Genomic DNA, 21,926 nt, shown 5'->3' on the forward strand with positions numbered 1-21,926 from the left:
TTGTACGGAAATTATTTCAAATGAGAAAAGTTCTGAAACGGTGACTGTACTGGTAGCATCACGGACATCACAGTAACTACATCACAAGTGGAGGAAGTTGAACTTGTACTGTAAAAAGTGCAGCAAATACAGTATGTGCAACTGTACTGTACATACCCCATGTACTGTAGTGTTCTCAATATCAGCCAACACATGTACATGTAAATGTACATTGTAAATGTCTCACATTAAAAAAATTGCTATATTTGCAATGCACTGGAAGCATTCTACTATTAAATATAAAATAAAATGTATACACTACTTATGATACTGTTAAGTGGTGCGGTCAGCAAGGTTATTTCTACTCCTGACTTCACAGCCTTGAGTATGTTAAATGCTCTAGATGTAGATGCTCAAAAAAAAATCCACATGAATAGAATTTGTCGCGTTTAAAATGATCCGTTGCACTTTAAAGGCGGCTCTCTTTGACTGTTGTACCTGCATTCATCGCCCTTCTGTCCAGCTCCCATGGAACACAGCTGGGGCGTAGCATCTTCTCAGCCCTCCACATCAAAGGAAAGTCCATCTCTCTCTTACTCCCCTGTCACAATGCTCACTGCCGTTTCCACTATCCAATTGTGATGATCCCAAATGAGTGATGGAATGGAGATTACCGTGGCATCTGTCCACGCCCCCTCCCCCCTTCCCTCATAACCTCATCAATGCAAGGCAAAGCCCACCCTGACTGTTCCACCCGCTGACTGTATCTAAACAGGTCCCACCCACCACTAGTCCAGAAACACAGGTCCTGCTCCACCCCCATCCTAGTGAAATGGCAGAATGGCATGATGTGGTATTCCTGTGTACAGCAGTAGTTCTCAAACATTTTCATGTCAAGGACCCCTAAATGGATATGTATTAGGCCACTGACTAAATATTTTCTTCCAGGGACCCCCATAAGAGAGGATTTGTGTTAGATTAGATTTAGTACAGAATTCTACAACTGTCAATACTGTAGGTGGAGCCCTATGATCTGAATAGTCACTTCTTTTCCTTATTTTTTTTATATTTTGGGGGGCTTTTCTGCTCTTAATGATAGAACAGTGGAGACTGCATCAGAGCCAATATGGTAGGTGCCTTAACCACTAGGCCATCGGTAACCCTGAATAGTCATTCTTATGCATACTCTCATTAAAAAAACTTGAAAACTAGCCGCTGAACTAACAGTGAACTTAAACTGTTCCTCACTTTGCTGGGTACCCTCAGGAAACCCCCCAAGGAGCCCTGGGGGGTCCCTGGACCCCACTTTAAGAACCACTGCTGTACAGGTTTAAGACACAAAATCACAGGACTAAGTCAGTCAGTCCCAGGCCAGGCCGTGCAGAACAGTACCGTACATCCTCCAGGTGTGAGAGGAGACAGACTATGCAGTATTAGACAGCTAAGTCCAGCTAAGACCTGTCTGTGACGCAGAGACATTTAAAGGCCCTAAACAATCTCCCTGTAATCCTTTGATATCTTGATCGGAGACAACGGCATTAAAAAGGGATTCCGTCCTCTCCTCTTGTGACATACTGTACAGCAGTGGCTAGGTTTTCTTCTCCTGCTGTGGCAACGGAGAGATGGAGAGTGCACTCCATGCGATAATAGCACTCTCAAAAGAATCACAGTATGCCGTTCGTGCCAGCCTTCGGGCTTTGTGCAAATGTACGGTAAAATGAGAGCTTTTATGCTACTTGTAAATGCGCTACAGGTGGCGTTTATTGTCCTAACGTCTAAAGACTACTGCTGGGTGAGATTAGTGTTGACGTTTAACAGTGCTGAGCATGTTTTCTAAACAGAGAGGTGTGGATCTTTACAAGCTTATACAGTAGGTCTTCTAGCTTCCAACTCACCAAGCTCACCAATCCTTGAATCAAAATGAATAAAAAGTTATTTTAACCAATCTGTATGGTAGAGAATGTTAATACAATCTAACTGCCACAAAAAAAGTGGAGAGTCCTAGGGCTCCCAAGGAGGTAAAAAATCCAATGCAGGAGTGAGATGCACTGTATAATGCAAAATAGTTTTAATGCCTTCAAAATGCATTGCTGCCTGAGGAAGAGTTATACTTTAAGTAGTCTGTAAGGGGTTTTGAGCCAATCGTTTGTTCATTTGCCTAAACAAAAAGTTGTAAAATAGCTGTTTGAAGGCCCATGTTGCCGGGTAGGGCACCTACTGGTTGACTTGGTTTGACCTCTCGTGTGAGAGACTCGGATTCAAATAGGACATTAAAGTTACGGATTTGCAGATTTAAATTAACGCTGAGATTTTTTACTGTGCAGCAGGGGTTTCTGTCAGAGCCCTGAGGAAAGACAGGAGCAGCAACTGGGGGACAAATTAGTTCTCTCTCCATGCCCTGTCACCCACAGCCTTATGGGGGGGCCTCTTCACCCCGCTCATGCCAACCAATTAACCCATTAAAACCGGGGACACATCTGTGTAACCACTTAAACCATTATTTTATACTTTGGCTATTCAAAAATAGCAGATATACAAGCTCATAGCGCAGCACAGAGTGCCGTGCTATGAGCTTGTAGATCTGCTATTTTTGAAAAACCGTGAAAATGTTTTTTAATATATAAAAAACGTTTGAGAACCACTGATAAAGCAACATACGTTTTTCAGAAAACTGTCCGGATTTAGAAGACATTTTGTAGAATCGGAACCTCAGGCCTTAATGAGTTAAGGTCTGGACGTGTATCGCCACACACTCACGACGGATCTGCAGCGCACTACTGCACTCCACATTTCAGAAATGCCCGTTTGATCAAAGAGTCAGCGTCTTACCCCTTCATATCCTCTTCTCGTCTATCTTGTGTCTATCTGGACTTCTGAAAACTTTCTTTTCTGCTGGTTAAGCCTGATTTATACTTCATCGCACATTTGTGCCGCACTCGCATGAAGAAGTAAAAAACTTGGGCCCCAACCCTCTTGTCGACTCCAGTAGTGCCGAACATGTACTGTGTGGGCACGAGCTGAAAACATGAATCCCGTCAAGGAGGCAAAGACCATCTGTGCTTAGCAAATGATTATAAATCAGTTTCGGACACATCTGTTGTGTCTTGAGTAAACAGTGAATCAAACAAGAGGCGAAAAAAGAATGAAACTGAGGAATGCAAATGCGGTTGCGTAGTTCAGCGTCCAATAAAAAATCATAAATGTCACTTCTACTGTGAAGACTGTGGTGTTGGTCTGATGTGTGCCATCAAAACTCATTGTGCACACAACAGACAACAACAAAGGACTTATTCTCAAAGCTCCTCTTTGCCATTGACAAAGAACACTCACAAGTTGGGCGTGAGGACCAAAATGCACGTCACATATTCTAGTGGAATGTGTACATGGCCTCGCTTAAGCTGTCCAAACAATTTATCATTGTGAGACGGATGACACAGGACTGAGCCAAATTCTCACATTCTCTCCACCCAGAACACTCCGTGTGTAACCGTAAACCTCTGTGAAATGAGCTGTAATTGCGGAGTGGATTTTGACTCAGCACTCAACCGTTGGAATTCCCCCCGTCTTTGAATGTACAATAACTGGAAGAAACAAACTTTAAACAGTAAAGACGGCTAATTCCTTGATGCCAGTATACAGCAGCTGAAGGGGACATGCTGAGGCAATGTTAAAACCACTTTCAACCTGGCATCACGATTGTGGGTATGCCATTATAGGTAAAAAAAAAAATCAAAGATATTTTAAAAATTGGAAAGTAGATAGGCTATTTTTGCTGAGTGACCTTATCCTATATTACAACATCTAAAATAGGGCTTAAAGCTGCAATCCGTAACTTTCATGTCCTGGGACTCAAAAACGGGTCCCAGGTGCCGAATTTTCTACTGTTATAAAAGGAAGCTGATATGAGTAGAGAATTAATTGCGCTTTGACTTTGATGCAATACGTCTTGTCCACCAGTAGTTGTCTTACCAGACCACAGGATCTATATTTCTCAATAGAAGAGCAGGGAGACTAACCCCAACCACCGCAAGACAGCTGTGTTAGTTATATTGTATTGTATTACAATACACTACCAAACAGATCAAAATAACAGTTTATTCACACACAAAAAAAGTTTGTGGATTGCAGCTTTAAGTGGTTAACTAAACTAAACTAAAGTGAACTGCCTTGTTTTTCCACATAAGGTGTTATGATTACTTCTGTACTGAAGGAGAAAGATCCATAATATGCATTGGATTTCTCTGTAAGTGCAGGTTCATAAACAGAAGCCACCCTCTGATAATTACTGTGCTGCATTCTGGCTTCAGGGTCTTGCGTACCTTTTCATTTATTCATAAAGCCTGCAGTCTGTGTACTGTAGGTACGGAAAGCACTTAAATCATCGTTGGCCTTGCACTGACTTCTTAAAAAGGTCACAGTTGCGACTAATAAAGAGAAGTTGATTTTATTAACTGGAATTAATGGTCATTAAAGGTTGACCACGAATGCAAAGGCCTCAAATGAAGCAGAGTACTTAAAAGGATCCCTGGCTAATAAGCCAAATGTGCCTTAATACATTATAATTGTCCTCTATAACTAAAATGTAAAATTAAAACACCTTAAATATTTAATTTATTTTAGAAATAGTTCATCTTTTACTCAATAGGGGCAATGCCCGTCTCAAGTTGATGATGTCATTTGTCCGCGTGTGGTCTAGCCCTATGGAATGTATGGAATGTATGTGAAAATAAAAAACAACTTAATACTTCCTAAGGTTAATATGAGCATCAAATCAATATTTTAAATGTTTTTTTTTTGCACATGCATTCCATAAATTCCATAGGGCACATGGACAAATGAAATGATCAACTTGCGACAGGCATTGTCCCTCTTGAGTAAAAGATTAACTGTTTCTTAAATAAATACAATATTTAAGGTGTTTAAAAATATATATTTTAGTTATAGAGGGCAATTATAATGTATCAAGGCATATTTGGCTTATTAGCCAGGGATCTTTTTAAGAGACCTCCAGGTGGACCCTCATGTTAAGAACATCGGTTTTCTTAAAGTATCCAAGCTGTTTATTCCATGCGGTTTCATTCCGCTACCGTAAGCCTGGTGATTTGAACTATAGAAATGTAACCTGTCCCATTGAGGGAAATATCTCAATCTTTGCAGGTTGTGAACCAGTCAGTCATTCTCAATTCTTCACCGGAGTAGAGCTACATTGTGCAGTTGTAAATTCTTTCACACACGGATGATTTACGTTTCTACGTTTGTATGCCCTTTTATACACAATCTGTTCTAGGTGGCAAACCGTTATTCCGCCTCACTGTTCTGTATAAAAGGTACAGACACAGAACGGGTGGCATTGTTGCCCCTGTTGCCTTTGAGCCGGCAGCGGAAGGAGTCACAGAGCTGAATTGACGTTGTCTTGTGTAACAGGCACAGCCGACAGGGCATGACAGGGCAGGGGTGTGATGTTTTCATATGTCACTGGAGGATTTAAAAACCTGAAGAAGACAAACGTGTTAGCAGCTAACCTACAGTAACCAGCTAACAGTAATGTTGAGAATGTCTACAAACAAAAACAATGAGGTCCGGGAGTTCCTCACCCTCTGAGCAGAAGACAAGATCATTTAACCGCTATTTAACAGGGATGATAAAGGATGGCTATTATTGTTTAGAAATTATATATTGCCTTGAGGCTGTATTTATCAGGAGGTTGTATTTATCAATATTTCTCCAGTTTCGGCTAGTCTTTTCAAATTAAAATACATTAAAACGAAACGATAGCATAACTTTGACATTAAAAAAAAGTTTGAAAGGGCTTACACTGTAATGAAATGAATGCATTCCAGTGGCTTGCTCTGAAATCAAACAACTTAGGCCATGCTTTATAAAATGGTCGGCAGTAATGTCAAGTTTACTGTGAGTCATAGACAGTGGGCTAAACATGCCCGGACCACCGGCATGGTCCTTTAAATGTGAGCAAAAACAACACACACATGTTCGGAAGGGGAGTGTAGGAGAGGGATGAAGAGATACAGCCTCTACTAACTGATGCTGCGACCACCACCTTAAATATCTTTCTTTCTTTGCAGGTGTGTTTACCTCCCACCACCGCACACACACTGCCAATGTCCGTAGCCTGATAGCACCCTATCTGCACTAATAACACTCTAATGACACCACTTTTAGTACAGTGCAGAGGCAATGTACTTTATGGACTGGCCTTAAAATCAATGGCCTACAGCAGCACTCAGGGTCTATTAGCCTTTTTAACCCTGGCATCGCTATTTTGGGCACATTTTCAAAAGATCCACGTGTTGTGAGCTTGTAGATTGTCTATCTGCGTTATTTGGTGTATGACAAAGTATATAGGGCTTTAGCGTATACTACATATAGCTGGGTCTACATGGACCCCTCTGCTTACGTCTGCTATGACCTCCTCTATCTTCTTCACTCCTCTGGACCAGGCCTTTGAGAAAAGATATTGGCCCTCTGGCAAACATTAACTTTATGAATGGAAGGTAATAGAGCCTGTCGCACCTGACACACACACACACACACACACACACACACACACACACACACACACACACACACACACACACACACACACACACACACACACACACACACACACACAATTACATGCTCTGTACTTTTCTCCGGCTATCTACCACAGGTAAGCCCTACTTAGAACCACACACAAAGGAGTTCCATTCCCATCTGAGTGTCTCTCTGGTGAGCATTTTGGAAATCTGGAGGGCTTTCAGCAGGGATGGAATGAAATAGAAGCATACTTATGGGTTTGGGAGCACATTCCTGGACAGAGAGAGTAGCACAGTCTCTAGTCGTGGTTAATTAGGGGAGCTTGTGGGAAGACCTTCAGTTTGAATCCCCCTGAAAAGAAAAAGCCCACACAATCCCAAATAGTGGTGGTCATGTTGAATGGAATTCATTATTCAGCTGCCAGGGTGGAAGATTCCACCACTTGCGTCCAGTCCTTTTGAAACTGTCTTCCTAAATACGCCAGGGCCAATATGTCTATACCAGGGAACTGGTTCCTGGGAGGAGTAGGAACAGACGGAATAATTAGAGTGAGGAGGTTTTGGAAGGGGAACAGTTTTAGTTAAGACACAACTGTGGGTATGGCTGAGCATGAATGGGGGCTTGTTAAAAGTGAAAAGAGAGAAGAGCCAAGTGTAATGTTTAATGTTGTGACTGTTTATGTAGCTGGAAAATCTGACGTCACAATTGGAGCTGAAAATGTAATACAGCTTGAGATTTTAAGGCAGTGATAATGGAAAGCAAGGACATGGATTAGAGCTAACATAGAGCAGTACTTGATCAGAAGTGTCTAAACATTTTGCATAGTACGTATTTAGTACTGGCTGCACTGGGGCTAATTCTGTGACAGCAAAATGTCAAATAGTGCACTGGCAAAGTTCTAATTTCCCGGACATCCAGTAATGCATTATTTTCATTATGAATACATTTTGGGGGGGAAAGAATTGGTAGACAATAGCTCTAAGAGGCATGATAATGAACAAACTTTCGGAGCTGGCGTCTTTAAATGAGGATACATAAACCTCTAAATATAGGCTGTATAATATTTGGGAAACTGTGCTGGTACACTTGTCCAAAAACACATGCATTGTAGAAGACGTGCAGACAGATGCTACAAACAATAAACTTATTTAGAGAAAAGCATACATTTTCTGCATTCTCAAAGAGAAACTGGATGTATGCTTCTGTGATATGAGTGTGTATGTGTATGTGTATGTGTATGTGTATGTGTATGTGCGTGTGCGTGTGCGTGTGTGTGTGGAGCCTCCAGTGCATACAATGTTATTTAAGCGGGAAAGCAATTAGAAAGATAAGACATGGTGCAGTAATTGGTGAATTCTCACCTCCTCAGTATGATAACATGATAATACCTTTAGGTGAAATATAAATATAGACACAGTCAAAATTTCATGGGACCCAAGGAACTGACATCTACAGACAATAAACTTTTATTTTCCATTTTTACAGCGTGGCTCCTCAGAGGCGAGCCGTGGAAGAGGGTTTGTGTGTTTCTGTGTGTCCGCAGCTAAACTCGCAAACAGCTGGACCAGTCAGCACCAAATATATTGTGCACACTGCCAGTAGGCCACATGAGTACCTCCACTAATTTGTTTTCCACATCCTATATTAAAATTGGCTTAAGGGAGGACTGGGCGGCCCGGCCGGCCGGACCTCTGACGTCACGCTCACCATGACTGAGCCATAACCATATCAGTTCCCAATGCAGCAACGCCCAAATATGGGATATAATAGGGGTGTGTTGTCAAACCTCAATGTGTCATCATGGCATCAGGCGCAACCAAATCAGTCTGCTCCATATTGGACACAAAAGGGGGCATGCCCATATGTGGGCCATATACTACAGTATATGGGCATAAAAGGGACAAGGACTGACATATGCAGATATCTCCATATATGGGCATATCACTCGGATCAGCGGTGACACGTAGGTGTTCGGGCCCCGAACCTCTAGTGTTTTATAGTTTCTAAAATATCTAAATTTTATAATGTAAGTCAGTGGGGGCTCTGATTAGGCTCCCTTGCCCAAATTTCAAGTCATACAGTACGTCATAGATATATCATAGATGACTGACGTCACAGGCTATCTTTTTCAAGTGTTGCAAAGACAACTTAAATAATATATATATCTGTTTTGTTTGTATTTGCTTTTTCAATAAAATAACAAGTCAGAATTGACTAGAATGTAGTGACTAAAACATAACAGGGAAAACAGGCAGTGGTTATTGCTTTTTTTCTGAAGCCTTTTGCAATGTGTTTATAATAGCAAACATAATAGCAAGTGTACTAAGTGTAGACAGACAAGAGTGAGATATAAGCAGTCTAGTCAGACACTTTGAAACTTCCCAGGTGTACTCTGTCAGGCCCATGTTCTCTCTCTTGTCAAATCCATGTTCCTCCAAATGATGAGCCGAAACTTGGACTTGATTCATTTCAGAGTAATTGGAAACAGCCCGAGCAGCATAGCTCACTGGAATGACACTGCTAGGTAAACAGACGAGGTGTGTCGACGCCCTGAGCCATCTGCTGCAGTCTGGGACAGGATGCGATGTATGAACTATTACGACCGCCATCAGGGGGCCTTCGGCAGATTATGTCAAATTCTGAGGACTTTATACGGTGGCAGGTGAGGCAGTGGTGCAAATCAGAAGGCACTTAAGTTTGATTTATACTTTGTCGTACAATGGTGTCGCGTATCGAAACTATATAGCCGCTCTATAAGCTCACAACTTGTGACGGATGCGATGAGTTGTGAACTTGTAGATGGGCTATATCCGGTGTGTGACGCCGTTGCATAGATTAGGCACTTAAGCCGAAAGCCCAACTTTGATATTATGTATTATGAGTAACTCCAACATAGTTTTACAGCTTTACACTGACTTGAACATTGGATTTGTTTAAAACTTAGAGCTGTGGGTCATTCAGGCCATACTTCAAGTTGATTGCTGTCAGGATAGAGATAGAGTGTGTGTGTGTGTGTGTGTGTGTGTGTGTGTGTGTGTGTGTGTGTGTGTGTGTGTGTGTGTGTGTGGGGGGAAGAGGTCCACTGTATATCCGCCTGATGTCAAGAATGCAGTCTACAGCATATCAATCTTGAGAGGGGCCCGTGTGAGAGCCAGATGAATGAGAGCACTGGTAGAAGTGGCCTGTTTATCCTCTGCCCTGTTGGAATGTCACGCTTTGTGTTCTCCGGTGGCTCTGCACTTCTTCAAAACTCATTTTCTTCCATTGCCTACGCTCCGCACTCTTCTGAGAATGAATTTAGACTGCAGCTAAAGCTACATGTACAGAGAGAAAAAAAACACCACTCCGCCTCTCTGCTGCCAAAGAAATGCGGCATTTTAATGGGACGAGAGCTGAGAGGCATCGTGACAGCGACCGAGCTTCCACCCACCTCCTCTCAGTCTGTCTTAGTTGCTTTCACACATGCACTACCTCCCTGAACTTATCTAGACATTACATCACAGAGAGAGAGAGATATTGAGGCAGACAGAGAGAGAGAGAGAGAGAGAGAGAGAGAGGGACCCTGAGAGAGAGATGTCTCCAGTCGTTTGAAGTTTTGGACTCATAGAGATTTGAATGATTTAAGGTGAAGACTCAAGGTTGGGAATTGAGGAAGGGAGTCGGAGACAAGGGAGTTGGATGATTATCTCTATCTCCTGTGGTGTACGCATAGGGGCTCCGACACTCCCAGCGGTGTCCCATCAATATCCTTGCTAGGGGTACTGTAGTGGTGGGTGTACTAGACAATACTGTCAGCACTCCTTTCTTATCGCAGATATGCGTCGGATATACAGAGGTTTCTTCACATTGGCGTGTCTAAACACGGGTGCCTGGTTTGTGTCGTTGAAGACGCCTCCTTCCCGAGCTGTCTTCAACGCTCCCCTGCTTTACCCTCTATCACAGGAACACACTCCATCTGTCACTTCAGCTCTAATAATGTACAGTACATACATGTGTGCCTGACTTAACAGCCATCAACAGCTAGCCATAGCCTTGCATATGGTTGCTTGATTGCTACCATAGACTGTGAAAAATAAAGTAGGGACAGTGACATCACCCACTGGCTGGTGGAGTCCCGTTTTAGCCACGGCTTCTGCATTTTGACCATCGCCATCTTGAAGTGGACGGTTTACCATCATTGATTTTTGGACGAGAGGGTGGAGCTGGGGATATGCCTCTGTCCTGATCACTGTGAGAGTGACTTGCCAATCACATTGTGATGCCCTAAACCTGCTTCATCATCCTACTATAAAGGTTTAAAATCTCTGCGTGCGTGTGTGCGTTCCAGCATGTGTACCTGTCCTTCGCGTATCTTGTCCAGATCCGCTGGATGACTGACCGGTGGTCACATATTTTGGCAGGTCACAAATTTCACCGTAATAAAGAGTTGCCTTTTTGGGCTCATTTCTAAAGTGTACAGTAGTTGCTTTTGGGCTTGCTGTCTATAATACTGTTGTCAAGGACCCCGAAATCAATATGTATTTGGTCACGGACCCCCATCTGAATATATTTTCTGCCAACCCCATACAAGTTTTGTGTATTTAATGTTCCAAATATCTAACTTATTTTTCCCAAGATTTTTCAATTGATTTTCAAATAGCCATTGTACAGTATATAGGGTTTAAGTGGTAAAACTGATTTTGATGCTATACATGAACACATTTTGCTCGGAATCCCCTGTGTGATCATGGGGCCCAGTTGCTTCTTTTGGGCTTGTTTTTGTAGACCTGTCTGCTTGTTTCTCTCACAACATCTTGGGATCTGGCTACTGAGAGACACAGTTACAGTATGACACTGCCATAGACTTCCATTGTAAACGGAGAATGCAGAACTAAAGCTTGCCTTGGAGCGACCAGTAGTTCCAAAGACTGCTGTGTAGTTCCAACATTGAACCATTCATAGTCAGTGTTTCCAAGGCTCCCAGGCTCGCTACATGAACCATGTGAAAGTGATCGCGCAGCGGTGAGATCAGAGCGTGTTATAACTCTCTCTTTCAACGGGGCTGAGCTGCCCTATCCGAGACCCCCTGGAGTGATCCTCTCCAGACTCACATGCAGCAGCACAAGATACATCTAATGGATCTGTCTAGAAAAAACTAAGGGGGCCCGGGCTGGGCAATTTACCACACATATATCAAAACCGACAGTTAGAACCAATAACCGACTTGATCTTGCTCATGTATCTTAGATGAATGATAGAGAAATGTTTTTTTTATTTTTTTTTATGTACTTGTATATCAACAAATCAACACGAAAACAATTCTAATTGATTTTTTTCATAATCAAGTAAATCAATCAGTTTGATTATCCACTTATAAGCCCTGTATTATACTTTGTTGTACAATGGCGGTGTACAAAAATAGCAGAATTAGTTGCATGTTCACCCGTTATGAGTACGTATATATATGTGTATATATATATATATATATATATATATATATATATATATATATATATATATTTTTTTTTATTCATTAATCCGAACCAAGGCAAAGGTATTTGAAGTCATATTGCCCAGCCCTACTCCAGGTCACGACTGATGACTTGAAGACAAAAGAATACCTTCTATTTTATTCCCAGTAACAAAGTCCATCTCCTATGACTATTCATGTGAATATGGTCCATTTGGCACAGAGAAAAGGAAACATACTGTGTGTCGTGTTCTGACGAGGGGCCTGTGTAAAAGAGACAGGGGTTGGGGGTACTGTACAAGGGAGCGAGCGCTGAGAACAATCTTCCCAGCAGTCACTCGGCCCGCCGTCTTCCCGTTATCCTCCCCAGGCTAATAGAGGCCACCCCGCTACTGACCTCAACACAGGAAGTTCAAATTAAACAGCTCTTTCATTTGAAAGATATTGTGGGAAATGGGGAGCACAGCATGCCAGCGGATATACAAAACTATTCAAAAGGGACTTCTCTTTCAATCTAATTTGCATACCAGAGCATGCACCTGTAAACTCTTATAAACCTTATAAAGTCACCATTGGGCAACTCCCTAGCTATCTAAATTGCCATTTTTAATTGGAAAACATGTTCCTATAACATTCACTCACAGAATCTGACACTTTTACCGTCCCTCGTCCATCCACATAATTTGGGAAGATGGCTTTTCATTTTTAAGCTCCATGGTCCTGGAATCAGCTTCAGAAATATATAAAACTACAGCACTTCATCTCTTTGAGTGATTTTAAGTTTATTTCAGATAGTAAAAACTGAGGCACGCAGCTGTTGAGATTGTACAAATGTTTAATCAAATAATTAGACTTTTTTTTAATTTAATGTAGTAATTTCTGCTTGTTGCTCCATTTACTCCTTGTAAAAGAGATACCATCTCACTGGGGCTTACATGCTTTAATTAAATGATATAAAATATAATTCTAGCAGAACAATAAAATAGCAGATCTACAAGCTTACAAGGCAATGATGTAGAGCGACACCAGGAGGAACGCTAGTATAGAGTCCATGGGAATCTGGTCAACTATAGGGTTTAAGTGGTTAAGGACAAATTTGAACACCTAGTATGAAGGGGAGAGCGGTACAACGGGAGGGCATTTAAATCGTTAATGAAGCCGTAGTACTCCACATTTCTACTTAAGCTGACTTTCACTGACTCATGCTGTGGAGTCTAAATTCAACTCAAGATGGTAAACTGAGAGATTAGTTCAGTCTGTCCACTGGTATTGTACTCTTCTTAAGAGAGGCCATTGCTTGCTGTTCCCATCACCTGTTCTGTTCTGCTGTCTGTGACACCTGCCTGCCTGTATAGCTGCCTACCTCCATGCGTTGCGTTCTATTAGGTGGCAGTTAGTGTCACTATCTGGACGCCAATAGCATCAGGGGCCATCTGGTATCCAGCTGTAGGACCACCGTCACCAGCTGGCTTTCTGGGCAACAGCCCCCCCCCCCCCACCAACACAACCATCACCCTAGATGTAAAGGTCATTTACAGCATGGAGAGCAAATGCGAATTAATTACAAAAAATAAACACTCCCGATGTCCTTAAGAATGAAGATGTGCAGATGTTAGTTGTCATCCCCCCCAGAAATAGCAAAACTGCAGCTCACAATGCATCGCGATGCATTGTTAGTTTGCAGATCGCCTATTTTCACTGCGCAACGCCACAAAGTGGCATAAACAAATATAAAATAGGGTTAACATGAAATCATCAGCGTACAGTAATGTCCTCCAGCTGAAACACAAAATCTGGAGTGTCCAGGAGACCTCACATTCTGATTTCCCCTGAGGACGCACATGGACGTGAATATGCCCCCCGGCCGTCACATCAGGGAGTGGAATCTGTCTCGCTGTGTCAGCTAGTTTATATGACTGTAAACTCCTTACTGCCACTGCATTCCATCACACAGAAATAACAAATAAACCACAGAGTCATACTTAATTTAAACTCATTACCAACAGAACAATGACTCTTCCTGTCTGCCAGTGAGCCCTTCTAAATCATATTCAGAAATTAACTACACATACTGTACAATCCAAATTGAAATTGCACAAATAATAAAATATCTTTGGCAATTCCGCCCTGTTTATGTATGATGCAATTACATAGCTCACATACTGAAATCTGTCTTCAATAATAAATATTTATACAAATACATAAATACAAAGTAGTGCTTTAAACCCTTCAAATTGCCAATTTATGAACTTAATTATACTGAATGACTGCAATGGAGGCACATAACTTAATATAAGTTCTTTATAATAAGGGAACATTGAGTGACCTGTCTCCGGCTATTAGATCCGATACCCTCATTCTCTATCTATCCCCTCTCTCTTTTGTTGTTGAGGTAATTATCCTTGTACATTTGCACATGTGAAATTTGTCCTCTGCATTTACCCATCCTAATTATTAGGAGCTGTGAGTGGGGTGCTATTAATACAGCAGCTAGTGGTTAAATGTCTTGCTCAGGGACACTTTGACACATTAGGAACTGTAGACTAGAGGTTCTCTTGGTAGGTAGGTTCTTCTATCTATCAGCGTGTTCATCTGGGATGGAAACCCCAGGAGTCCCGGCTATGATTAGCTCGTTTGCTTGAGGACGTCGTCTAGTGAGGAAGAGAAAGAGAAAGAAGCAGAAATAGAGAGGAGGGATGAACGGGTGGATGGAAATGGTGGGGGAGAGGGGTGGAGGGCCGCCTGTCTCTGGCTATTGTTTGGACACAGTTCCTCTCACGCTGCATTGACCACAGACAGGGCGTGGCCGGAGGGGGGGGGGGTGGTTGGGTTGGGGTATTCCGGGGGAGAGAATTTGGGGTTGGGGAGCGGGCTGGGGGTAGATACAGGGGGAAGTTCAGGCACATTGCATACTTTCTCTGCATGTGGAGAGTGAACAGGAAGGCGGGTGGTCCCCGGAGAGAGAAGGAGAGAGAGTGAGAGAGAGCGAGTAAGGGTGGGGGTGACAGGGGGGGGGTTCCTTCCCTGTAGTTTGGTGCACTGTTCCCAGACCTGCTCATGTGCACCGCGAAGTAATGAGAAACCCGGGGCCTCTAACAAACTCAGGCCAGATGGGGAGAGAAGTCTTCCTTACAATTACACTGCAAGAGAGAGCAGCACAGCCCCCGTCAGCTTCTCTCCTCTGCAGGGAAACGATGATCAGCTATTCTTTTTTGGAAAATACTGTAGTTGTAATCAGGAGTTTTTTTTTCCCAGCACATTGCTTGGCTTGAGTTTGAGAGCGATTTTGGGAAAAGCTGCAGCTTTGTGCTATACACCGGAGTGTTAATCCAGAATGTTAATCCAGAATGTTAATATACCTCCGAGTGTTAAATTAACACTCTGGATTTGGACTGTGAGTCTATCCCTGACTGCAGTACAGCGAGCTAGTATGTTTCAAATGTAATTACGCTGTAATCCCTTTCTGCTTTGTGGCAGCAACAACGTACAGGGACTACATGTACAAAACGTATTTACTCATTACCTCCCAGTGCTGTTTTTTCCTCTATATAACACAAAGTGTGAAGGAATGTCTCTGTGTTTAAAAAAGGCGGCATTGGCTTCCAATTTGCAGTATGAGTGAAAAAAAAGAAGCTTTATGTGGTAGTGTTTTGGGGGAAGGTTGATAAGAGTAGTATTGTCAGATTCCCATGAGCCTGTGATGAGCGCTCTCTCAATGACTGACTGCAGGGCACTGATCAACCACAGCTATAAATAATGTAACAGGCTTACCTCACATTGATTTTAGAGGACAACATGTTTTCATACTGCAATCGCCTTCTCTTTTCCTCCGACGAAAAGCGTGCCAGGCGGATGTTTCACGCCCCTTGCTTCCTTTCTTTTTCTTTTTTGTACCCTAGTCGGACGGGCATTAGCGGCGACAACATATGTACCATAGAAGATTGGTGCTGAAACATCAGCATCGTTTAGGAATGCAAAACAGAGCACTGACATCAAAGTGATGGATTAAGTGTAGTGGCCAACAATAAAGGGGTGTCATCACCCTGGTGGATGAATACATTAGTGTCGACGGCTGGAATAGAAGGAGGCAGGTCATTTGTAACAGTCAGCCTTGGGCTGCACCATTGACTGTAGTGCACTCCAGGAGAGGACGGCCGGCTACACAAAAGAACCATCCGAAACCGCATTGAAAGTGTCACCTAAATATAGATTGCACGCAAACTTGTACTGTAATGGTTCCCGATGCAGTTTGCTGAGACAGAAAGTTTGGGGAGTCAAGGCCTGCAAGTAGTGATTAAATCTGCTATCGTCTGCTGTCGGTGGGGACAGAAGGTCAGATTCCAAGGACGGTTCGACCGGGCAGATTGACGCGTTGTTTTTATAGCCCTGTTGGACATCTGTCAGTGACGTTATTGAGGTTCCAAGGGAGGTGAAACAGTAAAACAATTCTGGCATTTCAGCACAGCATAATATATTTACAGAGGAGTCGAGTCATGCATGCTAACAAGCCGTTTGCTGTGCAGCATCCTTGGTGCTGCCCGGGGCAGACCTAACAAATAGACTAACAAACAGCCTGGCCTGGAGAGGGACACACACCTAAAAACGCTTTATCTCCCTAAAGCCAGCGACCGCTGACGTTGGTGCTCGTCACACAGTAGACTGCTTAAACAGGACACGTCGTATTAAACTTCACGCCATGTCCTCACACTTAATAGGCGTTGGTTGCCTCTAAGTTTAGACTAGTTATTTTGTTTATCCATGGACAAGGATAGGGTTTGTGTTACAAAGAAATGAGCTGGTGGTGGAGGCCTCTGCCTTGCTCTGTTCTCTCTGCTCAGCCTAACTATAGTCACCTGACTGTTGGCCCGGGCCTCGGGGATACAGGAAGTGTGACATCACCGCCCTGACATTCTGGAATGTGGGAATGTCAGGCTGCCTGTTTCACACTGTGCGAACAAAAGGGGGTGAGGGAGAGACAGAGAGAGAGAAGCAGCACACTGTGGTTCATTTCTTATCCACGGGAAGTGTAAATGCTAATGGTGCCTGTGTTCAAAGTACTGGAGTGGAGTTATGCCCGATTTATCCTTGGTTGCGCATCGCATCGCGCACCGAAAATAGACGATCTACAAGTTCACAACGCATCGCAGCGACATTGGCACGCAACTAATATAAATCAGGCTTTATACTCCACTACTGACACCACTGGCAAGAAGAATTAACCCAGTTGGAAAATAGATTCAATGCCAGCCCTGAACCCTGAGGGGTTGCAAGCCAGCATCGGTAGCCAAGAGAAATCACCTGCCGCTAAACTCCATCTGCCTAATGCTGCGTTCACAGTCACACAGATTCAGACAGACGGTAGACGGCAGACGGACAACACCTTCTGAATGGCAAGGCCAAAACAAACAAACAGAAAGAACAGCAGTACAGCAAAATGAAATACGCGTGATGATTGCTGTGATGATGTCGAATTGTTTACAAGAAGTGTTTTGTCTATTATTTATTATTATTATTATTATTATCTAAGTAATATTTGGGCCTTTTTTTGTGCATGTAGCTATCATATTATGCTGCTAAAATCTATATTAAAGTCCCTCCAAAATTTAAATTCATTTATTCATTTCCAGCATGGATAGTGAAAGGAGAGCGTATAAATCCATCTTCAACCGCTTATCTGAAGTCCGGTCAGGGAGGTAGCAGTTTCAGCAGGGGAGCCCAGACTTCCCTTTCCTTGTCCACATAATCCAGCTCTGACTGCGGGATCCTGAGGCGTTCCCAGGCCAGCATGGAGATGCCCCACCTGGTCCTCGGCCTGCCCCATGGCCTCCTCCCAGCTGGACGAGCATGGAGAATCTGACCAGGAAGCATCCTCACCTGATGCCCAAACCACCTCACCTGGCTCCTTTCTACACAATTAAGCAGCAGCTCTGCATCTTGTTGAGAAAACGAGATGACAGCAACAAAAACAAAAGTGCATTTGGATGCATTGTATTCCGCAAGAGTGCAGCATACATGGGTCATTTCATCAGCTCGCCCAGGAACTAAAGATGGATGACGAGGGTTTCAGGCTGACATTTTGCTGAACCTTTTAGCCACTTGCTCCATCGTTGTCCACAGATCGTCCACAGAACTTTTTCTCCCTGAGGGAGCTACAGTATGTAACATCCGGTTGTAAATACCGTTGTGGAAGACAGATTTTTTTTTTTACATTTAAACATTTAAGCATTGTCATTTACTGCTACTGTATTTCCTGTTTTTTCTACCTAATTTTACCGTCCTGCTCTCTTCCACTGAAACCATATCCGGTTTACTGTCCACAGACTGCCTGTGAAGGCATCGTAACACAGGGAGCCTGTGCTGAATACCCAGACCTATAGCTGCACAATAGGGCACACAACTCAATACCCCCTTGTCTTCTTCAATCATCCAAGTCAAATAGAGACACAAACACAGACTGCCAGAGGCCATCGCCCTGAAACATGAGTTCCTTTCTTGCTACCGTTCTCTCCCTCACACTGATGTCTAGAAGAGGAGGTACAGTATTTGACCTGCTTGACATTCATGACAAACTGGCTGGTAGGTAATTTGAATTTGAATCCTGGTTCTCATGAGAAAAATGAATGTTTCATGGTTAAAACAGATTTTTGAGTTGCTGCGTGTGTGTGTGTGTGTGTGTGTGTGTGTGTGTGTGTGTGCGTGCAGTGGGGTGACACAGTTTGCAAACACGACATGCCATTGTTAGAATGTGACACATAATATCAACCTCCTCATTACGGACTGTGAAATCAAAGTAGCGTCTGCAGCCACTTTGGCGCAAGAGTTCATTTCCCCTCCTGCTATCATCTTCCTCCAGCATACAACATGTCTAAAGCCTCATTTATGCTCCATCGTTGCGCGCCTAAAAACAGCAGATCTACAAGCTCACAAAGCGTTGCATTCGCGCCACTTTGTGAGCTTGTAGGTCAGCTGTTTTCGGCATGTGACGCCGTCGCGCGACTAAGTACACGGTAAATCAGACTTTAATGGCAACAATGTGTGGATGAGAACATTCGCATTTGGTGTCATTAGATCCGCAGTAATACTCATAAACAAAGACCACTATTACAGGCACTGCAGCGTGTTAGAAAGCACATGGCAGCAGACATGAAGCCCAGAACTGGATATCTTAACAAATGAGCAGTGTCAACGAGCCACAGTGAGCAGTCAGCGTCATTTAAAACCCATTCCATCCCCATCTTTCCTCTAGTTTTTTGGCCCGTTTTGGCTCCAGGGGCCTAAGACACAAACTCTAAATGGCCATTTCTACAGTATTGTCTCTGTCTGCAAATACAGTAGCGCCTTTATCCAAAGTGCTTTACAATGTGCATTACACACACACACACACACACACACACACACACACACACACACACACACACACACACACACACACACACACACACACACACACACACACACACACACACACACACACACACACACACACACACACACACACACACCCCAACAGCGGATGCAACTATGCAAGGTACCAACCACCCTCATTGGGTAGCAGTTATGGGTTGAGTGCTCAAGGACACTTCTTCGCCACGAAAAGCCGGGGGATCGCACCATGAACCGAACGTCACAGAGCTGTGGAAGGGAGAGCAGCCTGCAGAGAAGAGCCTGCAGAGACCTAACCGCTGCCTGGGAAACCAGACTCAGATCCAGCTCTGAACCCGCGCTCTCTAACCCCCGAACCCCTCCCTCTTCATAACAACACTCCCCTTCCTTCCAGTTTGGGGAAATACAAGTCAGTGGAGGAACGCTGGAATGAGATTAGTCACCCCACCAATGCATTCTCTGAATACTTCCCACACTCACTCTTCCAAACACACACACATGTTCATGTTCTCACTCTCACAGATGCGCTCACACACACTTTTATGATAACACACGCACATGGACGCACTCACGGGTGCGGGACACATCTATCCATCTTTCTCTCGCTTTCTCTCAGATACATTCAAATACAATTCAGTCTGCAGACGCTGTAAATACATAGAGGCATGGACACAAATCTACACATAAATCCCCCCCCCCCCCCACACACACACACACATGTGCGGTGCCACTCACCTCGGTAGTGGAGGCTGTCATCGAGGTGGTTGTACTGACGGTGGTTCTCCAGTGCCGGGGGGCTGCTGGCCCCCAGCTCTGCCAGTCTGCGGCTGGTGGCAGACAGCTCGGAGCGCAGGTTGGTCACCTCCTGGCTGGCAGACTGGATGGCACCGTCAATCCTCTGCGCCAGCTGTTTGTTGTCTTCCATCATTTTAAGGATTTTCCCCTGAGGACCAAATCCACACAGAGCAGCATGGTGTCAAGCATGGAGGGGTGGGTGGCGGTGGGGTGGGGGGGGGGCGCCGCGCGAAACTAAGACCCTGTTCCTCTCCCCTCCTCTTCTCCTGCTCCTCCTCTGCTAATCCTCACACAGTTTAGTCCGCACATAAAAGAACGAGGAAAAACGAAAAGCAGCCGGTCCCTGCACTTCTCCCCTTCCGCTAGATGGTGTCTACCTGTTACTGCATACAGAATAACTGTATGGATGACCCGCGATACTGTCAGAGAAGAGAGAGAGAGACTGTGTGTGTGTGTGTGTGTGTGTGTGTGTGTGTGTGTGTGTGTGTGTGTGTGTGTGTGTGTGTGTGTGTGTGTGTGTGTGTGTGTGTGTGTGTGTGTGTGTGTGTGTGCCAGCGAAGGAGAAAGAAAGTGAGTGCGGGAGAGGGGGAGTGAGTGAAAGAGACAGAGTGAGTTAGGGAGAGAAAGAATTACAGCAGGAATAAAGAAAGAGATGCGGCCAGCAGTGGTGTGTAGAATGCGCTGTGTGCAGCTGCTCTCAGAGAGGACCCAGCGCACACAGAACAGATGACATGCACCCTTTTAAATGGACTGTACCATGTGCTGGAGGACCAGGGGGGGAGAGAGAGAGTTCAGAGTGGGAACTACTCTAACTACAGAGTCTGTCTCCCACACCCTACCTACAGCACAGAGTCTGTAATGAGTTAAGACTAATTTATACTTCGCCCTAAGAGAGTGTCTCCCCCCGAAAATCTGTTATTTTCGGGAAGAGACTTTAGCGAGAAGAGGAAAGTAGTCTCTTTCTACTACTTCTACCCACTCTCTCAGAACTTGGCAATAATGTTGGACCCTCTGTGACAAGTACTTGTCAAGTGCTCGCTATCTTTTTCAGTCCAGCCTCCCACTCTCACTTTCTTCGCCCATTTCACTCAAACACCCGCTGTCCTTTTTTTATTTTCAGTCACTCCCTCCCCCTCTTTTTTCTCTTCATAATATATTCATCCCTTTGTCCCGGCAAAGCTCACCCCCACAACGGTGGACCGGGAAAGGGGGCTGGCTCAAAGGCGAGCCGAGGGGAAAACATTTCAACTCTGAGAGCAAACTTAGCATAGGACAGAGACACAGCCTCTGTAATGACTGGAAACAAAGAGCGGAGAGGCCAGCGGAATTACAATTGAGCCTCGGCGAGGACATTATGGGCCTTATTACTCTGATTCCTTATTCAGCGGCCCAAAGGATTGATTCCCCCTCCCCCTTATCTTTAAAGCCCGGCAAACAAACCATTTGACCTCAGTTGTTATCTATGATTCCACTGTGAAAGTGAAATCACCAAGGATTGGTTCATCTCAATTCCGTTCATCTCAAAGAAAAGATAAGTTAAGACAAGATCAGATCAGATTTGATCTGTCAGATCAGATCGCGAGAGTGCAGATCAGATCAGGGAAGATAACATACAGTAGGACAAGATAAGATAAGACAAACCTTTATTTATCCCTGAAGGGAAATTCAAGTGGCATAGCAGCAACAGCAGTGAGAGGTGAGAGGAAACATGAGAGGTTCAGGTACAGTAAGAGACAAGAATCAAACTAAGCTAATAAGAGTAAAATGAAAATAGAATAAAATA

The 21,926-nt window shown here is 43.9% G+C and overlaps 1 protein-coding gene across 2 annotated transcripts in view; it reads right to left on the reverse strand.

Moving 5' to 3' along the window:
* LOC311049583 (kazrin-like) overlaps nucleotides 1–20,814 on the reverse strand; it is an 84,213-nt gene extending 63,399 nt beyond the window's left edge. Inside the window, exon 1 of one of the 2 annotated variants that reach the window (XM_084063241.1) lies at nucleotides 20,084–20,814. In XM_084063241.1, the coding sequence (XP_083919367.1) occupies nucleotides 20,084–20,276 (193 nt within the window). In that variant the 5' untranslated portion in view covers nucleotides 20,277–20,814. Of the gene's footprint in view, nucleotides 1–477; nucleotides 548–20,083 lie in introns of those variants that run through there. The other variant, XM_084063242.1, reaches the window with a different exon arrangement.
* Between the last annotated feature and the right edge of the window lie 1,112 nt (nucleotides 20,815–21,926).

Source organism: Gymnoscopelus microlampas, assembly GCF_963454915.1.
Source record: "Gymnoscopelus microlampas genome assembly, chromosome: 7".
Lineage (NCBI taxonomy): Eukaryota > Metazoa > Chordata > Actinopteri > Myctophiformes > Myctophidae > Gymnoscopelus > Gymnoscopelus microlampas.